Source organism: Camponotus vicinus, unplaced genomic scaffold, assembly GCF_025532165.1.
Source record: "Camponotus vicinus isolate PSW18456_S1 unplaced genomic scaffold, iyCamVici1.0 SCAF_7, whole genome shotgun sequence".
Taxonomy (NCBI): domain Eukaryota; kingdom Metazoa; phylum Arthropoda; class Insecta; order Hymenoptera; family Formicidae; genus Camponotus; species Camponotus vicinus.
Window position 1 is genome coordinate 6,851,273 of NW_028141979.1, and position 14,308 is coordinate 6,865,580.

Consider the following 14,308-nt stretch of genomic DNA (forward strand, 5'->3'; position numbering starts at 1 on the left):
GAAAATGAAATTTACATGCTGTAATTATATATTTCAAGATTATAAGCGTCCTAATTTTAAATATAAATTTAGAACTTCAAAATAGAAAGTTTTGTTAGATATGTCCGAAAATGTCTTGTTTAATAAGGGATATTGGTATTTAAAGTTATAAGTAAGAAATATGATAAATAAAATTATATATTTTTTTGTACAGTTTTTAATATCAAATAGTTTCTATAATTATGTTTTGGAATTCTTATATTTTCTAATAATAAAGTAGTTAAACATACTATTAATTTATTTATTATAATCTGATAATAATTTCATGAATTATATATATTCAAAAGAAATATTTAGCTGTCAATATCTCTTGAACAAAGTGTTTCGGAGCATATCTTTAGAGACATTTTTTTATTTATATTTTCGAATCTTAAATTCATATTTTAAGTTATAACGTTTAACATTCTATATTGCAATCATATTAAATTTATCAACATCATTATTATATCGTGTGCATATTTAAATGTTAATAAATAAAGTATTCTTGTTATTTTTATGCGAGACAATAATAAATAAAAAATATTTTTTAAATTTTACAAAAATTAGCTCTGTGTGTTGTAATATATTCTTGTTGTCGGGCACCGTCGAAATGTTTTATGATCCCACACTAAAAAACTTGTGAAACAGTAGCGCATTATGACAATTTTGTAACAAATGTGGTTCTGCACTGCCTCGATTTAAAGTTTAAATTATTCGCAATTCGCAATTCACAGCCTAGGGACAACTAAGGGCAACTAAAATACGCACTTGTTAGCAATTTCCTAGATTAAACTTCTACTTCAGTTTTAAACGGTGCAAATGCAAGTCAGAGGTATTTAGCGTCGAATTGTACGAAGCATTTAACAAGATGCGACGTAATTCACAAGTACCTTCGTTCTATATAATATTTTGTTAACGGAACGTTTTGTCCCGTGTTACGCTCGTTACAATCACCTCGCAATATTTGCGCATTCAATTTTTATATAACGATCGACAAATCCTCTTTACTCGATATCTTGCATTCGGATAATTGAATATTTCAAGTCATTGAAAATGTACAAAAAAAACATAACGACTGTCCTACACTTTATTTGCAATTGAGATTTAGATGCTTGAAATATTTTTCAGAAGTTTTATAACATCTCTGAATTATCTACATATGTTGCAAAATTTTTTCAAAATCAAACTTTTTACAAAAAGGCCTAATATAAAGGATCGAATTTTTTAGGGCGAGAATTGAAATTATTTTTCTTTTGCCAAAGTATATATAGTTGAACGTTACATTATAGCCTTTTTAACATTTTAATACTAAGCGTCTTAAGAAATTATATGCCACGGAATTAAAATCTTCATAAATTTTATTTCTAATTAACTGAAAAATAAGGTTTATTATTCAAAAAATAAAATTAAGGTTTAAATTAAAAATAAAATAAAAATTAAAAATAAGGTTTAAATCGATAGCTTCGAAATCGCGAATCTTGAGATTTTATGGGAAAATTATCTCACACAGAAGAACGACATCCAATCCCTTATCAAACAGGTTGTATAAAATATGATTTATAACAGCGCAGTAATTCGTATTCCGATGTTTTCCCGATCTCGTCGGATAAATGACGCATAACCGATAATATATCGTCCCTTATAGTTCCTTATTTCGCGCACGTTCGCGTTTGCAATTAAACCCCATGACTGGGCCATGAAAACCGTAATCGTCACGTCGATCTCTCGTCGTTCGCGTCAAGGATAACAAGTCGATCTCGGATGTGAATTCCGTTCGTTCTCTGGACCATGGCGTTCTCGGTCATTCGTTGCCGTTAAACGGTATAACTATTTTACGGTGTTCATCTATAAACCGAGGTAATGCGCACGCGGCAAGATTTACGTTGCGCCGCTTTTTATGCGCGATATATAAGAACGACATCGTTTCGAAAAGATATACACTGCCAATTTATTCTGCCAAAGTACCTATCGACGTTTAAAAAAAAACTCCATCGCTATTTTGAGATCGCCATTTATTAAAGTATTGCTTTCGTTTTTGTTTTTTTTTACAACGTTCGAGACTGATTTCATCATTTCGAGATCAACGGCAGATGTACAAATAAAAAATTCCGAAATAAAGATTATTGCTCGCTATTTTTATTAAATAGTAATCCATTGTAATTACTTTTATTCAATAATTTTTGCCAAACTCTACTATAAAAATGCCTAAACACGCGAAAACCTATATATATTTTATAAAAAGATTATATCAAGTGAAAAGAAATTATATTTGTTCGAAAAATGCGCAGGTTACAATTCATGAAAGTGGAAGCGAAGTAAAAGTAAAATAAAATAAAAGTATTACAGTATTGAAATATTATTATAAGAATAAATTAAAATAAATTAAAATATTATTATAAAAATAAAATAAAATAAAAATAAAATTCGAAAAGTATTAAATTACTTCTTTCTACATAAATTGTCCATGTATATTTTTGACAGGAGATAAATTAAATCCGATGAATTCATTAATAAAGAAATAATGTAAATCAATTATAATCATTTTGTTTATATATTTATTGCTAAAGTAAGTCATATGTATTATTGAGACGATTTTTATGCATAATCTCTGCGAAATAGTAGACATAAAAGAAATCGAATTTCAAATATTTCTCGAATATCCGTATGCAAGGTATCTTTCGTTTCAGAGGAACGGTACGTGTTTCTAGTTTTTCACGCATGGCTTATTAACTTCATTAACATCCACCAGCTGAAAGAGAACTGAAACAGTGTAATCCGTTGGCGCAATTAGCTCGCCAATTTACAGAGGGACCGTGAATCAAAGCCACGATTAAGTCACGTAAAAAGGCAAATAGCGCTCGCAAACACTCTATAAAATTCGTATCGCCTCATTAAAAGTAGAAATGAAAACTCTCAGGCTTGAGAGCGTTTCTCGCGATAACAAATTTTAGATTGAATGGCAAAGGGATTCAACTCTCTCAACTCGCAGCTGCAATTCCTTCGATACTAGTCACAAATACATGAGAGCCGCACCTCCGCGGATTTTCTCGTGCGGCACTGTACATTAAGCATGTACTTCGAAAGACAAGTGGGGGTGGATTATTCAGTTATACACTCGCCCCCGAAAACGGACAAATCTGAGAGATTCGTGACGGTTTGTTTTGACTAATTGAGTTAAACAAAGTGCGCGACTCTCTAATTCCTGTTTCAAGTTCTGCCGTGACAAAGTTGCTCCTAGAAACTAATCTGCGTCACGAGAGGCATGAAATGAAAGTGGTACAAGTGTCAAGCGTGGCGCGATACACGTGAAGTGAAAAAATTTATTTACGTTATTTTTTCTTTCAACTGCTCGGTGCGAAAATAAGATTTGTCAAAGATTGTTAATTACGTAATATGAACACCTCTTTCTGGTCCAATTCGAAGTGACCATGTGCACCAAGTGTAAAAGTGAAACAGACATGAACGTGACGAGAATTGGGATATCAATGTACGCAGGAACAAAGAATCTCCCGTCTCGATTCGGTGATTAAATGCTATCCGTAATTTACATGATTCGATGCGAAAACACGCTGCCTCAAGATATTTATACACGTTGCTGCGTTACTCCTAATATATATATTTACATTTTATGATTTAGTTTAAACTCCCGAAACGTTCGAGAGTTACTTTATGTATATTTATTACGGCCATTATTCATATTTGGTTTATCGGATCAGCGAGGCCGCGTTATTACTCGATTCGTTGTAAGAAATGCTACCGCATTTCGAGGAGAGAGATGTATTTTTCGAAAATTACGTAATTCGGCCCTCGAGAGATAGGTAAAGAAATATACGAGATAACCATCTTTCATTTCCAGAGTCCTTATTACTTGTAGATCAAAATCAGTTTATTTCTTTTAGCAAAGAACGCCAATCGTGTCAAGAGCATTGTATCGTTTAATTTGATAAAAATCTAGTTCAACGTTCTCAACGTAAATTTCATAATACAATTATTTTTCGAAAAAGAGATGCAGTTAATTTCAAATAAATTTTCTATCAAATTTTTTTATCTCTTTAATAGAACCTTGATTTTTATGAAAAAATATTAGCTTTCAAATTAATCAAAAAATTCATAATTAAAAAGGGTAGCAATGATTTCGAAATATTTCACAAAGTTGACTGATGATTAACCTTCTCATACAAGAATTATATTTTTTAGAAAAAATAAAGGGATGGAAATGTTTCTTATCGAACATAATAATCAATACAAAATGGAAATATTAAAATATATCAAGAAATATAAATTCCCTTAAACCTTGAAACAAAGTAAGTGAGCAAAAAGCTCCGCTTCCAATCTCCTTATTAAAGCTCTTCCAGTTCATTGGAGAAGCTTCAGCCATTAGCGGAAAATTTGTAAAATCTTTAGGTGACCTCAAACAAGAACGTGCATCAATTAAACTTGCGTCAAGTATAATACAAGTAGTCGCTTTTCGTGTCCCGAGGTTAAAAATACACAACAAAAAGACAAAAATACACAAGAAAATTTAGAAATGATACACAACGACGTTTTAGCTCTCATCAACATCGCACATCGATCTAATCGTCCCAACACCCGATTTATAAATCGACTCGAGTCTTACGAGGAATGCAGATACGCTTTCATTCCCTTCTTCCCTTCACGACGAGAAGATCGTCGCGAGGAATCTCGGCTATTAGGTCTCTACTTCTTACCGAAAACTCACACGCGTTATATCCTATCGCGCGCACCAACACTCGGCGATTTTCTGCAGCGTGATCGTTGCCGGCGCAAACGATCCGTTTAATCCGGTTCATCAGCGAGGGACGATATCGCATGGTTCGCTCTCGATACGACCACTCTCGTTGTCGTTCTATCCCGTCAAATTTACACCGCGGTCGCTCAATCGACCGTTTATTACCGCGCCCAGGTATTTAGGTAGCTCCTCGACACGTCGTGTACCGCTGACGTCAGTCTCGGACACGCGGAAGCGGGACGCATTAACTTGTCCTTTCGAAGGGACACCGGAGAATCGGCAGAACGGGGGACATCATCGTCATCAGCATCAGCGGCAGCATCAGCAGCAGCAACGGGACAGCCAGCGAACAGCGAGGTCCGGCGGATTTCGGGGGTTGATTTCGCGCCTGGTCGTTCATCACGTCGCTGGATATCGCCGCGCTGTTGGGCTCCGCTGAGGGACAGCTTATCGGCGCGGAGCTCATTGTGTCGCTGGCGTTGCTGCCCGTAGGATCCCGTGAGCAACGGCTGGCGTGATGGGCCAGGCAGGCGGCGTAGGCGATCGCGTGCGGGATGTAGCTCTGGTCGATGCTGCCGGAGAACAGGGTGCTCGCTAGGGGCCCGATGGCGAACACCGGCACATCTTCGCCGCCGTGCGTCGCCCACGCCCTCGGCACACCCGCCGTCTGTAATTATATAGTCGTAAGGTGCGATTGTACCTAAATTGAGATCTGAGGGAGAGATTGCACGGGGCTTCCGGGGCGTATATCTATTCACTCTTGCTTGCGGAAGACGTCGGTTTAAAAATAGGCAAGAATAGGCTGTAATAGACGTCACGCGAGGACTGATAAGAGTCATGTTGATTCGTATTTAATGCGTGAAAGTAACTTCACTTGGACAATCGATTACTGGATTAAAACAAATCATTTTTAGTTTAATGAGAAAGCGAGACCGGAAATTATATTTACAATTCCTTTTTGCATAAAAATGAAGGCAATGCGGCAAAAAAATTAATTAAGTATTAATTAATATCGCAGAAAAATGTGCGTGAGAATTTCTCGAATTTTTATTCTAATGAGAGTGATAAAACGTTCGTCAAAGCATTTAAGCACGTCTCTGTATATGTATATCCCAATACGCGCAATAATTTGCGGCGAAAAGAAATGTTGTTTTAAATATCTTAAAGGAGTGTTAAAGACCGTTTCTTCGTTTCGCCCGAGAGAACTGTTCCGTAGATTGCTGGGTAGTGGAGCATTATTTTTTAATGAATCGAGGCTTTATAACTGCGGTTATATCTACAGAACATACGGTAATAAAACAGCAGTTTTTAATGGTATTTTACATTTATATTGAAACAAGTTTTTTTTTTATCTTTACAGCGAGAAATTGTCAGAAATATACGTAAATTAAATACATCTATAATTTGCGTATATAAAAGTACCAATTTAGTTTTTTAAAAATATACAGCAATATACGCTTTTTTCATACATATTTCTTTTTTAATTTATAAAATAAAATAAAATGTGTCTACATCAGAGTCGTATATTAAAAGATCAATAAAAATTGTCCCATTGCAATTAACAAATTAAATAATAAATTTAAATAATAAATTTAAAATATAACAAATAAAACAAATTAAAAAAGAAACTTGAGAGAAAAGCCTTGATTAAATATGCCATTGTACGCGATTAGCAATTTAAAAAAGAAACATACGAGAAAAGCCTTGATTAAGTACCTGTTTTTTAAATTCATTTCCGTAAAGAGAATTTTTTGAGATGAAGTTTTTAAGCACATTCCGTATTTAAATAGAAATTAAAAATTGTTTGCTGAAAGAAAATTCGCTTCTTGCATGATTTACAACACAATATGCAATAGACAACTTAATTTGAAAATAGTATATCTGTCTCCCAGTTTAGAAAATTTGCCTAATATCGACACTAATTTATACTTATATCATCGCTTGTTGAATTAGGTTATTTATTCTAATTAGATAAATTAAATTATTTAATTTAATTTTATATTTTCACTACATTTATACTGCCTTTTGCATTTCTTTTGCGTAGTCATTCGATATAAGTAAGAAATACAAATGAAGACTGTCAATAAATACTGTTTTTTTTTTCATCGAAACGCGTATTGCTTGAAAATTATACCGCTTCTAAAGGAAATGGCTCGTTTAGAATTAAAGAAGGATAAAATTAAAATGAGAATAAAATTAAAATAGCCGGTTCGCGAGAGAGAACACCGAGGACTTCAACTACGCCACTGCAGATCTTCTCCGCATTTTATTTAGCCTGCGGTTCCGCTGTGCGGGTCAAATGAGACGCGCTGCTGCAGCAGAATTCTCTCACAATATTTCCCTTTTCGGAGATACCGTAAACCCTTTGTCGCGATCTCACTTCGACGATCAGATGAAAGGCTAAGGCACGTCTCATGGTGCGGTCGACCCGAAAGGAAGAAATGGTTTTGCACAATGAGGATGTAAACAATGAGCTCTATGCTTTTAGGAGAGACAACGAATGAGGAAGAGATGATTAAAATTGGTGGCGATAATATATTTTATCTTTTTTCCTATTTACTTTCTCTCTACGAACTCATCAAGTATTCGAGATATTCTTTGGCGAGCAAAATTCTCGTTGAAGAAAGGTATAGTTTGAAACCGATCTATAAACGTCCATAGACGTCGCAAAAAAGAAAGCTTTAGAATTATATAGCTTTATCTTTGCGTCAAATGGTTAATAAAATAAATACAATATTTTTTTTCTTTATGGATAAAATGCAGAAACATTAATATAATATATAATATAATATAATATATCAAATTAATGCAATAATAATCAATGCTTCTATTCTATCTAATTAAAGTAATAATATGGATCATGATTTATATTATATTTAATATATTATTATTTAATATTTCATAATATTTAGTATTTAAGTATAATATTAAATAATGATATTTTAACATTTAAGTATATCATTAGTTAAATTTCTTAATATTTAATATTTGTTAAATATTTTTTTTCGGAATTTGAGGTCAAAAGCAAATTGTTTGTAAGAAAAATATTCACTATCGAAATTCTAAAATTCTGCGAGTATCGCTAGATCCTTCGGTATTTCTCGACAAGAAAATACAAAGAGATGCACTACATTCGTTGAATTTTCAAGATAATAGCGTAAAGTCAAGTTATATGTTACCTATCTATAGTGTACTACTTTGTAAAGATATAAGTGTATAAGTATAAAAAGCACAAATAACGGATCAAAATAAAAGAATCCTCTCTTTTCCGAGAGAATCTTTTCCGCAAGATAGTTGTAAGGCAATAATACTAAAACACGGCGAAACAGTCGTGTTCCAAATAAGCAAATAAAAATCCCGCCGGGGTTCTTGTAACCCCCTGCCCTTCTGGCGCGTCCGCCACGCATCCCCCTGAGAAAAATCCCGCCAGTGGCAATGATTGCGTAAGGCAACATCCTTACTGGGCGGGTTACGTCGGGGCAGGACGTAACTGGGAGATGGCGTCTTAAGGAATTACAGTCCCCGTCGGAGAGAAGCGTTAAATATCGTAAGAGGTTAACGTTATCTACCATCGTGGTACCTCGTAAGCTCGCCGTTTCTATCGGATAACGCGAAAGCCCGAGATACCGCGGGGAGCGAGACGTTCCTCGCGCAACTTTATTTCCGGACAACAAAATCTACAGCCAAATGCTCGCTCATATACCGAAACAAACAAGAGAATCAGATATAAGAGCAATAATGACGATAGTCGTACTTATTCAAGGAATTTAACGCTGCGGCAAATTGGGACTGGCCACTTAACGTTCCACATGTTTATTTTATCTGCAATATAGAAGAAGGCGGAAATATATCGACACGTGCGAGCTAGTTTTGCAGGAAATTTAGAACCTATAATTATATTTTTGAAATCAATAATTGCATGTGATGTGATAGTAATGATATAAAATTCCTAACTTTTATATTTTTCGAAAAAAAATGTTAAAATAACATTCTTCGAGCTCTTAAATTTCTGTTTTATTCCACGTTTCTTGTCTTTATTACGAGATAAAGCTGGAACGTTGATAAAATAAAAAAAAAAACACTCATTTTGTACAAGGCAAAAATTCTCGTCTGCGCTAATGAACGCGAAGAAAGCCGTTTTAAAATATCTGATTTATACTATACTTAGGGAGATGCAAGGATACATAATACATCATGTAGTGCGAGCGAGGAAAAAATGCGAACCGGCGAATTATTGAAGTTGAAGCTGCATTCTCATTAATTTGAACGCGAAGAGTCGACGTCTACTAAATAGCTCGATATCAACTCGGCACAGTATTTAATTCGTCCTAGATATCTCAAGCATTAACTCCTAGCGTGTAATTACGGACATAAATCACCGAGGTAGGTAATAACGTGCTTTATCTGCTTTTTATTGTATCATGTCGGTACATATAAAATGTGCCGTTGGAATATCGTAGAACGTTTTTATAAATTAAATATATTCTGATTTATATCGCACATAGTGACTATTATGCAGGATGCCTCGAAATTAGCGCAGATGTGTCATTTTGTTTTCTTTTGCAAGTCTTGAAATCCTTTTTGTCGGCGAAAATATCGAGTCGTAAATCCAACTGCTGAGCTTCGAAAGTATCTCGCGTATTTTAATATTAATTATTAATATTAATTATTAATATTAATTATTAATATTATTAATTATATTTATTTAATAATATTAATTATATTTTAATATTAATTTTTAAATTAAATTGCAATTATTTTGCTTCTTGGATAAAATTTCCTCGGTTCTTTCAATTTAGAATAAATTTCGAATTAACTCTCACAAATATCATTATCACGATTGTGTTTTGCATGTTCTCTTATCGCTATTTCAAATCAATGTTTTGTTATCAATGCGTTTAAATGAAGATTACAGAAATAAACAATGAGGTTGAGCTATTATTCTGTATATATTTTCGAGATAAACAATTTTGATTGGAAATTAGGTCGCTATTTATCATCGCCGCTTGCACGTTTATCGTGTTTATTTCATATTATGGTCATGAGATTCTCTACTAATGCCACTTCGTAGATCCAGATTTACGGGCTTAATGCATATCTGACATTCACCGTGTAAATCACATTCTCGTAAAACGAAAGCAATCTCCCAATGTAAAATACGGCCGCTTCTTGTTTCGCCAGATATCGATTTATGCGAGAGAGAATTTGCCTTTACATAATAGTTTGGAGAAATGCAACCGAACGCAGACGAGAACTGCACGATACTGTCGTAGCAGTATTATACGATACTATCTTAAGCATCTCTCTCGTCCAAACTGTGCATTCGATTCTTGCATTACACACATTTTAACAAACGTAACATATCATCGGCAAAACAAACACATAAGTTTATAGCGAAACTTATTTCTTAAAAATACGATACGTAAAACGATTCCTAAAAACTGACTTTGTGAATTATCCATTGTATAATCTGCATAATTTTAATCACACATTTACTAATTATTCCAGTCATTCTAATTGTATAGCATTTTTGAATGACAAATGAAACGTTTTTCAAGATTATTGATTTCTCTTTATAATTAAATAGATTAAAAATAAAAAAATAATGTATGCCTTCTTGTATATTTATTAATATATAACATAATATTATATTATTATGATATAATATATAATTATAATTAATTATATAATTAATTATATTATAATATAATATTATTTTTTTTAATATATAAATGAGATTTAAAAAATATGAAAGAATTTTATAACAAACTTTTGTAAAAAAATGTCAAATAATTATTTTATAAAATAATTTGCAATGTGAAATTACTTTTATGTATATTTCTTTTATGGAAATAAATATTTCTTTTATAAAAAGTTTTATATTGAATTAAAATACATATGTGGACAATGCAGTTAATTTAGGTATGACTATTTAATGATGCTGCAGCAAAATTTGATAACCCAATTTAAGCTACCTTTAATTTTTTATTCAAGTCATTTCATTTCTATCATAACAATAGATAATCCTGTATCGGAATTTTCGTAATATCCAACTATTACGATTATTGCATTTCAATTTTACATGAGGTGATGAAATATCCGCGCTTCATACTTGCAATCTGTAACGATCGTTGGTGAGCGAAGAGTGAGGAAAGTAGTCAACGTAATTTATCGTCCTAATAGCCATCCAGATTTTAATCAGTTTCTTCCTCGGCCACTTACCGCTTATGACGATTCACTCTGACGGGACATTTCGAGAAATTGAATAAAATCATGCTCAAGAGTCACCGCCAGATGATATTCTTATAACTCCAGAACGAATTTTCTCAATGCATTTCGAGCACTGTAACCGAGAAGATTGCGCCAATTGCTACTGTATGATTCCGACGAGATGGATTTTTAATATCATGAATATTGTAATAACTTTACGATAATAAATGCGATTGTACAGAAAATGTGCGATACGTTGTCACATATATTACCATAATATTAATAAAAATCTTTTTAATGAAATAAAAATCTATTATCATATTCGTAACTTTTCGACTTTTAATATTAAATATCTTGACAAAACTTTCAATTAAAATTATTAAATTAAATTATTAAATAAAATTAAATTATTAAATTAAATTAAATTATTAAATTAAATTTAAAAAATATGAGCAGTTTATCTGTACCGTTTTAATCTACGATGTTAAATATTTGTAAAATAAAATTCTCTATAAAAAAAGAAATTTATTTTTTTAACAGATTTTGTAAATTTCATTTATTTATATAACACGACGCTTTTTTAAATCAAGATTAATTTATATTAATCTTGCCGTGATATGCGTATTACATGTTATGTTTAAGTAAAATACCATAATTATATACAATGCGCAGGATTTGCACGTAAAATTTATTTGAATCCATATGTCAGAGACTAAATTATTACACACATGTGTTTTGTGCGATAATGTAAAGCGATGCATGAATAAAAACACAGAATGATGTACCTCGCGTTTTGCGACGTAACTCAGTCAGATGTCGAATAATATCCGAAGTGTAAATATACCGGATATCTCTGCCCTCGGATAGATTGTAAATACTAAATAGTATAAAACTATATGCGAGAAATTGCGGATAACTGTTAAAATACGCGGTGAATTATTTTCGTTTACAGATTAATATAAATTCAAATCTTTTTATGTAAATACGCGTTGTACGAAAATCTCTGCAGAGAACACGTACGCGTGATATAACATGGTACAATCGAAAGAATAAATACAAATTCGCATAAAGTTATTTTCAGCGAAAGAGATTAAATCAATAACTACGGGAATGTACAGGTAGAATTGTCAGATACATACATAAATATAAGTAACAAATATGTATATAAGTTATAGATAAAATATAGCACACACCACACATTAAAATAAATAAACCAGATAACATGTATTAAATTTTTTGTATAAATCTCGTATCCTGCTTGCAATTTCTCTTTATAAATTATCTCTTTTTATTCAAAATTTTCCAATTCGGAAACGTCGCTTTTGTACCTTTTTTCGCAAAAATTTAAAAGACTACAAAATTAATTCTATCAGAAAAGTAATTATCGATAAAGTTCACGAAATGTATATACTCGCAATCCCTTCTCTTTCGAGTAATTTAATATATAGGATTAATTAATTAATATTAACTTTGTGAATTTTGTTTGGAATTATTTTATATATATTATCATGTAAATTATTTATATCATTTCAATAGAAGTTTTGAAGCTTTTACAATGTGAATTTTAATGCAGAATATTGTATGTATATCTGTGCACTTTATATGTGTACTTTTTATAAAATTCACATTGTAAAAATTAATTTAAATGTCTTGCAACGCAGACTTTGTCTTTTAATTTTACGATAAAGATTAAAAATTTCCAGCGCACCGTCTAACCGTGGTATTTCAGGATCCTCGAGGAAATCGATGGGTGGAGGCAGTCGGAAGTGTTTGGTGGAATATTTCACGATCAGTACAGCGATAGTACGTGATGGATTTTCGAGCGCGGCCTCGATTTCGCCACTCGATCATTCCCCGATCCAATAAACACTGGCGTACTACCTTCCTTCCGCGCGTACGGAAATGAGAATGGGCCTCCCTTACCTGAATAGAATCCTTTCCAGCCTCCCGCAGGATAGTTCGCGGATCCGTATAACCCGGACCGTTGCTGTACAACAACGTTGTGTAGGGCTGTCCGTCAACGTCCGACAACTTGCTGTCAGAGCCTGAGGGGAAAAAAGAGAAAAGAAATTAATCGGGTTATCATTTTATTGTCAGCGATGAATTGTTTCGACAAATCAATGGTTGATCCAAAAGAGTGGTGAGTCTAAATTTATCAATCGAGATTTGATTTATCGATCTACAAATATCAAATGTGTATTAGATTAATCAAGGGATTTATTGATTCGATTAAATTTCACATTTGGGAAAGTTTGAATTTTTCTGCTCAGAAAGAAAATCAAATGCGTCAAGTATTTGACACGATGATCTCTTTGCGACTGTGACACTTTCGGGCACCTGGCTTTCTCGCTTAGAGAAACTTCGTTAGAGAAGTTTCCCGCAACGCGTTTACCTCATTATCGCCAATGCATGGATCCTATCCTCCTACGTGACGTGGCCCGAATAAAGCGGACGGACGTTTTTAACGTCCGCAGACTGTCAGGATGAAAGAAAAGAGAAAGCGGAGAGGGAAGAAGATGCGGAGAGAGAGACTGTATGAGGCAAAGGGATGAGTCGGGAGACTCCGGGACATGCCCGCCGGTGGATATGTTTTATTCAAAAGGTGCTCTTTCTTCCTCTCCGTAAGAGAGCCACCTTCAAAAAATAGACCACCACCGCCAACACCGTTTCAGGTCTGTCCGTCGCTTAACAATGTATAATTCGACCGTTTATTTGCGCGGCGTTTCACTCTAATCGGGGGACGGTCGCTGCCGCTTCCCTTTAAACTCGCCCTCGTATTTTACGCCCGATAGACCGAAACACCTCCTTGTTTCTTCGAGTAATTGCACGCTTGTTGCCGGCGCACGTCATGACTCCTGACTGATGCGGATACATCTACCGTGCTTTCGCGTGCTGCTTGGTATCTTCGTAACCAGAAATAACGCGAGAAGTCTGCGAACCAAGGAAATTATTCATAATAGTCTGTCAATCTATTTGTTAAGTGTATACAGACTCTAAACAAAATAATTTATTACCGACGATATCTAAAAAATGTACATCAGAAATAAGAATATTTGGATGGAATTTGTCTTCAAGAGCCAACCCAATAAGAATCTAATAATTTGTAATTTTTAAAGATAAAAATGGCTCTCGGAAATTATTATTATTCTTATAATCAAGTTAATCAATAAGAAGTTTAAATACTTTTCTTTAACATCGATCGAACTCAAGTAGCTCGCTGATAAGACTTGAATTATGCGTGAAAAGAAAGGATGCCCCCTCGTTATAGTAAACAGCGCCGCATTCCGTCAGTGCTAAGCACTTCACGGGGGGTAAGTTGTAACACTTTAA

At 33.6% G+C, this 14,308-nt stretch overlaps 1 protein-coding gene across 13 annotated transcripts in view; it reads right to left on the minus strand.

The window, feature by feature from the left end:
* Window positions 1–2,483: 2,483 nt before the first annotated feature.
* Window positions 2,484–14,308, minus strand: part of LOC145975155 (alkaline phosphatase) — a 196,406-nt gene continuing 184,581 nt past the window's right edge. For 12 of the 13 annotated variants that reach the window (XM_083105419.1, XM_083105414.1, XM_083105410.1 and 9 more), the window contains 2 exons: window positions 12,902–13,023; window positions 2,484–5,435 (listed from right to left, as the gene is read on the minus strand). In XM_083105419.1, the coding sequence (XP_082961545.1) occupies window positions 5,013–5,435; window positions 12,902–13,023 (545 nt within the window). In that variant the 3' untranslated portion in view covers window positions 2,484–5,012. Of the gene's footprint in view, window positions 5,436–12,502; window positions 13,024–14,308 lie in introns of those variants that run through there. The other variant, XM_083105420.1, reaches the window with a different exon arrangement.